The following is a 10411-nucleotide window of genomic DNA, read 5'->3' as shown; positions in this document are numbered from 1 at the left end:
TCATCTGAACACACGGGCTTACAGCGCTTTCGCTTCCTTAGAAATGCACAACGGCCAGGCCTTATCGATCTATAACAAGCGAGTAATCATAATAAAAAAGCCCCCCCCCCCCCCAAGAAAAAAAAGGGGGGAGGGGCAACTTTCGCGAAGAAGGCTAAAGGAAGCAGTAGTAGAATGAACTTTCATTTTACTTTTTGACATTATCTCCAGGGTAGCTGACATTGTCTCTCTGCAGTTGAATGCACGTTTGCCAGGGAATGATTCAGGTTTTATACTTGCTGATTCCCCAATGTTTGTGGCCTTCGTTAGACAGTCATTGACAAGCGTGGTATTAGCGAACGACAAAGCGCCATTGGTGAACGTGATGATTTCTAAAATAACTACATCTGCAAAAAAATACAAATAAACCCCCCACCCCCCAACCCCACCACGAAAAAAAAAAAAAACAAGCCACAAGCAACTGCAAAACTGTGCAAGCGACCCGTTGAAAAAAGAAACCCGAATTCGCCTATAGTAAGCCGGCAACATTACCACAATGGCCGAGACTCGGTCCCGCGTCCTGCGGGTCAGCAGTCGAGCACCATTACCAGTATAGACCACCGACGTGGTCCTGCAAACCGTTTGCTTGTTACGTGGGCTTGTTACGCATCCACATGCGCGATATACGTCGAGGACAGCAAGCGTTGTCGATGTGGGTTATGTGGAAGCAGTATATAATTTATATTCATCGTGCGTATGCTGTGGGGATGGAAAGGAACGCAAACAGCACGGCGTCTACCTTCTCTGCTGTTTGCCATTTCTTGAAGGTGGCTGTATCCTGGATGGCAATTAAAGGACACTAAAGTCATCCCTGATACATTCAAGAGGCATCTTTCTATTGCCACTACGGTCATAACGAGATAGAAGCAGAGTCTCGCGACGTTCGTGTTTCATCCCACCCCCCCCCCCCTCCCCCCATGTACGTGTACATGTGGCGCATGTCTAAGATAGGGCGCGTATTTCTCAGACTTTTGCAGCCGATACTGAATATTTTAATTAGTGAAGTAGGAGTACAGATGAAGTAGGTGGTGACAGGTTGTAAGAACGAAAAACTCACACGCTCGCTCGTGCATTTTCCCGAAGCGACTACGAAGTCAAAGCCATCTTTCTCATTATTATTATCAGCCGAGTCAGCGCGAAGGAATGCTGGTTGTGTGAAAGCAAACATGGTAGTTGAAGTCACGTGGATTTGTGAGAGGTTCTGCTAGATTACACAGCCTTCTGTACTGGTCCACGTCTTTCCTCATGAACTTAAAGTCCCACCTCGCTACAGAATATGGTGGAAGAGGCTAAGACGTGGTCGTCTATTAACCTTTAGAACTCACGTAAAAACCAAACCAGCTCATGACATTCGTTGGGATCCAAAGGTTCATCGGACCTATTTGCCGATAGCTTTTCCCACGGCAGATGTAGCAGCACCACCTGCGGCTCCACCTATAAGGCCACCGGCGATTCCAGCAGCAATGAGAATAGCCACGGCAGTGATAGACTGTTCGTCCGTTTCGTCGATGACTGCACTAAGCGATCTTTTCAGCGCCTTCAGAGCTTCGCCACGGTCTTCACATTCGTCCGCAAGTGAATCGAAAATCTTTTCCACCAGCTGTCTCCTCAGGGCGTTTCCATTTTTTGGCGGCTTGTTCAAAGTAGCAGCTTGAATTTCTGAAATACGAAAGGAAAGGGATGATGCAAGAACAATGTGCGCGAACTTAAAAGTATTAGTACAAAAGAAAGTTCGAAAGTTTTAGGAGGGCAGATGAGATTACAGATAATGTGGCCGCAGCAAGCACAGGACCGGGTTGACTGGCGAAACATGCGATAATCCTTCGACCTGCAGTAAGGTGCAGTTAGCACGATGATGAAGAGCATTAATATATGCAAGCTTACTTTATTTTATCAACGGGAATAACTGAGTTTCCGAAGCATCGAATGAAATTAATATTGGGTCTGCGAAATAATAGCGAGGGCTTGTTGCTACACTATCTTGAATAGCTTCTCTAAGCGCATGTCAAAACTGGACCAGAGGACTGGCAAGGAGTTCAGCGCCGTGTGTCCTCGCGTGTCATGTGGCGACGTCTTTTCTTTTATTGGTCACAGAGAAAGCCTAACTACGTGGAAGTTGAATGCGCATGACGGTAAAATATGAGGTCAAGAACATACTACCAACAGAAGGTTTAATGACAATGCGCCCATTTCATTTTGGGTATGAACATTTCGAGGCTCACATATATCGATATGACTATGCTGGGGCGAAGGCCTTCGAAACGATTCAATAAAAACTGTCTAAAACGTGACATTAGAATCCAGCGAGCCGTTTGTCTATAGTCATGCATGCTTGTCGAGCCTGCTGGTGCGTTGCACACATCTTCGGCTTACCAGCCGAGCCACTAGCATAGAGTTTCCTATAAATAGAATAGAGCGAATTCTGGCGCTAGTGTCTATATGGGAGCTGCAACGCACGGCGCTTCAGCGAACATGGCAATGATGGGTAGTATTATAGTGCCTAGAATATATGCATTCTTATATACATTCATCGGCTGGTAAACACTTTTACCGAATGTATACCAGCCAAGTGTTAAGATTGTGCTTTTTTAGCTTTACTTCCACTCCGTTATTTTTCCCATTTATTGTTATATGTCCCCTTATGTAATACCCTCTTCGAGGGTCTTTAGGGGTATTTTGAAATAAAATAAATAAAACACGTTCTGGGTACTATATATATTGTAGTACGCGGATTTGTCTAATCTTCGTACTTCTGGCTCCGTTTGTGTTCGCGTGGTTCGGAGCTGTTTTGTCACGAAACAAAATCAACAAACGATCAGCGTTGAACTTCACCACCTTAATTTTTTTGGCTTACCATTTCAAATCAGCTCACAAAGTTTTAAATGGTTCGTTTTTTTTTTGATGCCGAAACCGAAACACAACAATAAACGAAGTCACAAGTGCTATTCCAGGCCTGCAAGAACGAAGGCTAGGCAAATTCGTGTACCACCAATCGTTGCATGGTCTCTGAACGATCGCAGCGCCAGAATCACCTCAGGTTAATTTTAGGGAACTCTGTGGCCCTGACTCAGTATCTTCTATTGTGTGTCCATCTGTAGGCCGAGTCACACGAAAGCCACTTTTTTATACTCGCCAAGCAGCCAGCGCCACTCCACAGAAGCTTTCCATGACGTCTACTGAGCCATGTTTGGTTTGGTTTGGTTCCGCAACATTCGGGTATGAAGCCACTCTGGGGGTTGATCGTGAATTCCTTGGTGTCGAAGTCACCGCTTTTTTACAACGCCACGTTCTCATGAGTGCCTCCTAAGGCTTCCTAAACACTCAGTTCATGGAATAGGAGTATTAATCACTACTATAGCCCGATTAGCCACTGTATGTAATGAAAGCATATCACTGCAAAAGTTAGAGTGAAAGAGAAAAAGATGCTGATACAATCACTTTTGTATTGTATACAGGTCAGTCGAGTGTCATTGAGGGGCCGCTAAAATAAAAGGCGACGTAAATGCTACGAAATGTGAAAGCTGGTTTGTTTGCGTGGCGTACGCTGTATAGTTCCCTGTTGCGTAGCATTCAAGGTGGAGTATTTCTTTTTCTAGTAAGTTCACCATTCACTTACGTTTCCCTTGTGTAATATTGACGTGCTGCAATATTTGCAGACTATTGTTACGTAAAAATGATACGTAGCGCTATTGTTAACCGAGGGTCCCGCTGTAGTCGCTTGATATTGTGACCCTTGTCTGCCTATACTAACAACCATGAACCTATCTATTTTGAACGAATTTGAACTTAAACTATCACACATCATTTGTGACGTATGGAGACTTGAGGAATCCTGCTTACTAAATGAAGAAACCACCAGACGTATAAGATAGGCGCAGTGTGATCACTTACGACTCAGATGTCCCAGGATTAGGAGGGCCAATATTGGATAGGCGTTCATGGTAGTCATGCTGTGAACAAATGAGCGAATCAAGTTAAGTTTCTGGATACGTCGAGCAGTGTAACGAAATCACTATCCGCTCTAGACTTCACAAAGATATCAGGCATGAACAGGATTTGGAGACATCTGCACGTGGCGCCACTCTCGTCGGCCACAGCGGCAGCGTGCCGTAACTGAATGAGAAATAGGCGAAGAAATTCATATCTCTTGGAATAAGCTGGTTATCAAAAACTACTCCCAGTTCTACAGTACAGTAGAGACTTATTTGAGCAGACTGGCAAAGTTACAGTGTTGCACTATGTGGCTTCCCAGAGTGTTTAGCAATGAAATCTGGTGTTTCTGCGGGTGGGGTTGTCCTGGAAAAGCACCCGCCTTGTTGTGCGATACTGCAGTCTTGACAAATTGTACCAGTCGGTCTCTGCTACATATAACCCGGAGTAATTTTGAATAACTGGCTTCGTTCAAGATTTATTAACTTTCCGGTCTATTTCCCATTCAGTTATGGCAGGCTGCTGCTTCCGCTGCCCAGAGATGGCGCCACATCCATCCATCCTCATTTCCTGGGAATGACGGTCAGGTGAACATATCCGCCATGTTTCTCAGGCGGAAGTGCAGTTGATTTCATATAATCGAACCGTTCACCATAACCAGGCTTCGTCTGAGACGAGTTGGAGCGACAAAGCCTAGACAAGCCCGTCGTCCATTGTTAGCACCGGCCTGCATGCAGTGCCCTCTGTATTTGTCCTATTTGCGACTGGATGATTGCTCGATATTCTGTTACAACCAGGGGGTAAACGTAAGCTCCGCCCTCAGCCGACTTCACTGTCCCAACAAGAGAAAATTTGCATTCATTCCCTGTCCAATTACATTTTCTCATTTCCGTGACACCAAGCACGCTTCGCGTGCTTAGTTTGGTCATTTTCAGACACAAACACATGTCAGTGTCACGTCTTCTAAATTACAATCATTATTAGTGCAACAGCCAAGAGGGAGACAGAGCGTTGTGTCTATTCTCGTCTGTTCCCACTTGGTGATTGCGTTGCTAAGAAATGTATTGACATTCCCAACTGTCCGGTCGGGAAGCTGGAATGGAATGGAATGGAATGTAAAAACCTTATTCTTGTCCTACAGGACGCGCTTAGCACGTAGCGGGCGTTTGCCGTGTAGGGACTAGGGTGCCTTAATGGTTTTCCCCACCCACCGCTCCGTGACGGAGGGGCGGGCGAGGGAAAGCCAATCAGGCACCCTATTAGGGACCGGCATGGAATACCTGGCGGCGAGAAGCGAGCTTTTGAGGGATATCTCCCACGTGTTTGAGGTAGAGCCACTCGCGATGAGCGTTTATACGCTCCCAGAGCATCTGTGCGAGTGTCGCTGTCTGTCCGCATAAGGAGCACGTGTCGCTGGTGTACGCATCATGGTAGAAAACGTGAAGCTTGGCAAGGTTTCGGTTGCTTGCGAGAACTTAATAACTCAAGTAGGAATGACGAACTATTAATTAAGATTATGAGTGGTATCTACAATAGGAGCGGGAAAGTACTTGTGGTTAGAACAGAAACCACCTGGCTCTGCTGTGCTATAGCACCTAACACGACGGAAGCCACCCGGCCGTCATCGAAACTGCAGCGCCGCAGCACTGGGGGTGGAGCTTGCATTTAATCTTAGGCTGTAATATAGCTGGTATCTCTACCCGCAGTTGTCATAAACTAAACGCCAGCTCTATTTATTATTCATACTCTCCATCACGTCCCCATTACAATATGAAAAGTACCAAGCGAGGACTAATACCGACCTGTACGTTTATTTATTCTGATGAAAAATATATATAATAATTATTCCGTGTAGGTTCTTAACTATACGCCAACCTTCTTGGTGAATATACAGATGGGGCATCCGCTGCACAGCGGGCTGCCGATGCCGCATCTGGATTGCCAATACTGGCAGCAATAATTTATGCGGCTCAGATACTCGGACGAAAGTCGCGATTGATTGATTTGCGGGGTTTAACGTCCCAAAACCACCATATATGATTATGAGAGACGCCGTAGTGGAGGGCTCCGGAAATTCGGAAAGTCGCGATTGTACATGTACATATCGTGCAAGATGCTCGGGTTTCGCGTTTGGCCATCACGTCGAGTAAAAGCGCATTTAAAACAGGTAAGGGTGCTTTAGCTCTACCTGCGTGAAACCCGGGGAGGGGTCGAAGCGTGCAGTGCGTGCCAGTGTTTTCCACAGCAAAGCTTTCTCATCGGCGCATCTTCCCATTTGGTCATACGACAGCTGCCGCCTTGAAGTTCCCCATTGCCATCAATGGGACAGTTCAAAAATATTTTCCTTCCTTAAAACAAAAAAAATATTGATAAAATTTGCCATATGAAAGAGTTCTTTATGTGCTTTTGATTTAAATGTACTACCACATAGTGGAAATCGCATCTATATATGGAAAAAACTAGCAATTTTGCGAAATTCGTGATTGCTTTTTGTAAAGTTTGCAGCTTGAAAGGTCTAAAATTATTTTTTTCTCAAATTATATCTTCTGTAGAGTAAGTATTTACTACTCAGATATTGATACAAAATGCAATAGCAATAGAAAAAATACAAACATAACACATTATGGCAAAATTCTTGGAGGCGTATGTGTAATAAAATTGCCCTAATACTACTGAGCTTCGAACGCTTTACACAAACACCTTTAATTAACATCTAGACCAAATTTGGTATAGAAAGAAGGGGCGGTACTTTTACAATAATTTTTCGACAAACAGCCAAATGATCTTCGAGGAAGTTGAGAAGGCAGCCCCGTGACCAAATTTTTTTTCTCTCCGAAATATTCTAGCAGTTCAGTTTTCAATGCACTAAGTCAGCACGATTTTTTTCGAATACATGTGAGATGGTCGCCAAAATGGCTGGAACGTTTGGCGTGGAATGACCCTTTAATTACTGCTTTACTCGCCCACGGTCTACTATCAGACCATCATTTTGCAGATATGTTTCAAGAAGTGGTGTTTCAAAGAGATAACTTAACCAAATAGATGCACGTTTGCATCACTAGTTTACACAAGAAACATGATGCGCCTTGGTAAATTTCGTCGGAAATTCTCACAGCGATGCCAAGTCAAACATAACGTTTTAGGCAGTAACGACAAGCCTTTAACTCATAATGTGCACAGTATGGACCGTTGACGCGTGGTAGTATTTCCCCAATTTTGGTGACGCACAGTAGCAGTTTCTGATGGACGGTGACGACGCCTTGACACGCAGACGCTTCGCGCCTAAATGTTATCGAGCAGTAAGGTGGACCCGACGCAAGGCTTGCATCGGAATTCGGCGTTACGCAACGTGCGCACGCTATTTCTCGGGTGGCAACACGGGGAGAAGTGTCCCTGCTTATCACCTCTGTGCTCCATCCTTTGTTCTTTCACAACAATGAACGGAACTAAAGGGGGACCATTTCGCGATTGCGTTGACGATCTCGGGTGCAATACGTCCTCTTTCTAGTTCCTAGTCTGCAAGTAACATTGCACAATCTAATAACCATGGGAGAGGTACAGGATATGACTTAAGTGTATATCCGCTAACAAGCAGTCATCGTTATATGACAGCCACAATATGTACTCTGTTGAAGGAACAACATAACAATGGTAAAGCCTGGTTTTTGTATACTTAGAGAACATGATATGCAGGTTTAGCTATTATAATTAAATATTATTAAGAAGCGGCGAGCGATGGGAAGGAAAATTATAGGTGTCGAAATCAAGAAGAAATTGACATGGGCAGGGCATGCAGCGAGAAGTTGAAATAAGTGCTTATATATAATTTAAAAAAGAACTGACTGGATCGCAAGAGCAGGCAAGAGTGCAAGATGCAGGCAGAAAAAAAAAGAGAAAAAAGATTACCTCAATTTCAGGTCTGGCGGTCTAATGCCACCTTTTTACATGGCGGGTACCCACCCAAGCGACTATGAATTTAGTTCTGCGCTAGTACCCATTTAACCAGTAGGTGCCTGGCGGCAACAATTCCGTGCATCCCACAGCAGCAGCGGATGCTCAACCATTTGATCAAGGCTCTGGTATACTCTCATCAGAGGCCTTCGCAGACCCTACATACTTCCCGCATTGGAAGCGGATGCATAACTAGTTACTGCTGCGGTGGACAGATGAGATCAAGAAGTTTGCGGGTATAACGCAGCCGCAGCAAGCGCAGGACCAAGTTGATGGGTAATACATGGGAGAAGCCTTTGTCCTGTAGTGGGCGTAATTATGCTGATGATGATGAAACAGAGATACGTGGCAGGGTCGTAGCCAGGGAATGGCACTCCGGGCTCGTGCCCCCCCCCCCCCCACCAAATTTTTTTCGCCATGGCTTAAACAGCGAAAATTGACCATTTCAAGGTGGTGCCCTCCCAAAAAATCAAGAAGGTCCCCCCCCTCCCTCCCCGAAAAAAATTTCTGCCTACAAGCCTGATATGTCGTATGTCGGTACCTTTTGAAGCCGCGAGAGCAAATTCCATTGTGAAGACAATAGCTGTTAGCAAAGTTTTCGATTGATATGTGGGGTTTAACGTCCCAAAACCACCACATGATTATGAGAGACGCCGTAGTGGTGCGCTCCGGAAATTTCGACCACCTGGCGCTCTTTAACGGGGCTCTTTTTCGACCACCTGGGGCACTTGACTAACTACACAGCCCAAAAAGCCATGTTTACAAACCGCACTCTCTGTTCAGAAAAAAAAAATGAGAGGAAATGGCTGTGCACATATGAAGCGAAGAAAATTATGGTTTTAATCTTTTCAGCTCTTGAAGACTTCAAAAAAAAAAATCCTCATCCTGTTTCAGCCTACGGCAGGACACCTCTACCAATGACCTCCAGTTTACCCTATCCTGGGCGAGCCGATTTCATCACATCCCTGCGAAGTTCTTGATTTTGTAACTCTGACTCTCTACAACCTTCTTCGACAACGTTTTCTATTCCATGGGGACCATTCTGTTGTCCTTACTGTCCACCAGTTGTCCGTCCTATACGCATAACGGCCAGCCCAGGTTCCTTTCTTTCGCTTGGTGCATATATCTGCCACCCCCTTTGTTCCCTGACTCATTCTGTCATTCCCTGATCTCCTAGAGCTACCCATATCAGTTCTAATCATATTTAAAAGATTAAGAGTACTAGAAACGCAAGTCGTTTTTAACGTATTTATCCTAGGTACCACGTAGATTGGAATACAGGCTCTTGCTGTTCTGCTTCCTCTAAAGTAAATCTATGAAACTTGCGGAACTGAAGGCAAAACAGTGTTGAAGACAAAAAGTGCACGCGAAGGAATCGTGACCCTTGTAGAAAGTAAGGGTGGCCCGCCAACTCACCGCTCAATTTCTACGGGTTGCAAGGAAGACAGCCACTGTGAGTTCCGGCTTGAGGATTACAAGTGAGAGAAGTAATATTTCGGGCAAGTGGGTGAGGCGTATCGAAAGCCTTCTAGAAGTGAGCTGCATCAGCCACAGAACAACGACAGGCTTAATTTTCTTTATCGCTATCCCCCATTATTGCGTGTATGAACTCCGATAGCGGTTGCGAAGGCGTCCGCTACTGACAGGAAACCGAGGAATTGCTCGAAATGCCTATATCAACTGCGCCATATTACAAACGGACGCGATAGAATGATAGTGTCCAGTGTTTTAGGTCATTTAGTTTCCCCACCAGTGTGGCATCCTTTCTTGTGAAAGGTCATCATCACAATTTCACGGTGCACTGCATAGTGCGTTATCGCAGTGGCGGTTAGACAGAATATATATATATATATATATATATATATATATATATATATATATATATATATATATATATATATATATATATATATATATATATATATATATATATATATATATATATATATATCAGCACCAAAGACAGGGAGTACTACGATGCCTGATATCACCTGCATATACAAGGTGTCAAAACTGCGTGACAGCACTGAAAATGAACGAAAATGCGCAAGTTACATCCGGTGTAGTCAGTCGCTCTCGCCCTGAAAAGGAAATGATAGAAAGCAGGGCCGCAACTAGGGGGTTGTTAAGGGGGTTCAACATCCCCGAAATTTTTTCGTGCTTTAACATTTCGGGTGTTACTAAAGTAATTTACATCCCTTGACATCGACCGCCAGCCAGTCAGCCAAAGTTAGCCGTTCTACATGAAAACACCACCCGGGAAAGAATTCCTGCGCACGGCCCTGACAGGCCAGATTCCTTTATGACTTGCTACGCAACACAAACGCGGAATAAATGCACAGCACGCGCACAATGTTGTCCACTTACTGTCCGCGTGTGTGTTGCGCAGCGAGCCATGCCCAACTGTCAGTACTGTTGCATATTACTGCACTTTCATTCTGTATGAAAGGGCGCGCAAACACGAACACTCGAAGAAGGCACCACACCACAG

The 10411-nt window shown here is 44.8% G+C and overlaps 1 protein-coding gene across 1 annotated transcript; it reads right to left on the bottom strand.

Moving 5' to 3' along the window:
- Nucleotides 1–1133: 1133 nt before the first annotated feature.
- On the bottom strand, nt 1134–9481 carry LOC119165590 (uncharacterized). The gene is made up of 3 exons (XM_075873042.1): nt 9337–9481; nt 3931–3989; nt 1134–1698 (listed from the first exon to the last, which is right to left on the bottom strand). The coding sequence occupies exons 2-3, from the start codon at nt 3986–3988 to the stop codon at nt 1418–1420; spliced, it is 339 nt and encodes a 112-aa protein (XP_075729157.1). The 5' UTR covers nt 3989; nt 9337–9481; the 3' UTR covers nt 1134–1417.
- Between the last annotated feature and the right edge of the window lie 930 nt (nt 9482–10411).

Source organism: Rhipicephalus microplus, chromosome 9 (genome assembly GCF_043290135.1).
Source record: "Rhipicephalus microplus isolate Deutch F79 chromosome 9, USDA_Rmic, whole genome shotgun sequence".
NCBI classification, from domain to species: domain Eukaryota; kingdom Metazoa; phylum Arthropoda; class Arachnida; order Ixodida; family Ixodidae; genus Rhipicephalus; species Rhipicephalus microplus.
The sequence above is the reverse complement of the archived record's forward strand: the minus strand, read 5'-3'. Positions and strand labels throughout refer to the sequence as shown.

What these genes read in the sequence shown, in the direction of transcription:
- LOC119165590 (XM_075873042.1), bottom strand. Translation starts at nt 3,988, where the DNA reads ATGACTACCATGAACGCCTATCCAATATTGGCCCTCCTAATCCTGGGA. An exon ending in AATCCTGGGACATCTGAGTC is followed by an intron (nt 1,699 to 3,930) that starts GTAAGTGATCAC and finishes TTCGTATTTCAG; the next exon opens with AAATTCAAGCTGCTACTTTG.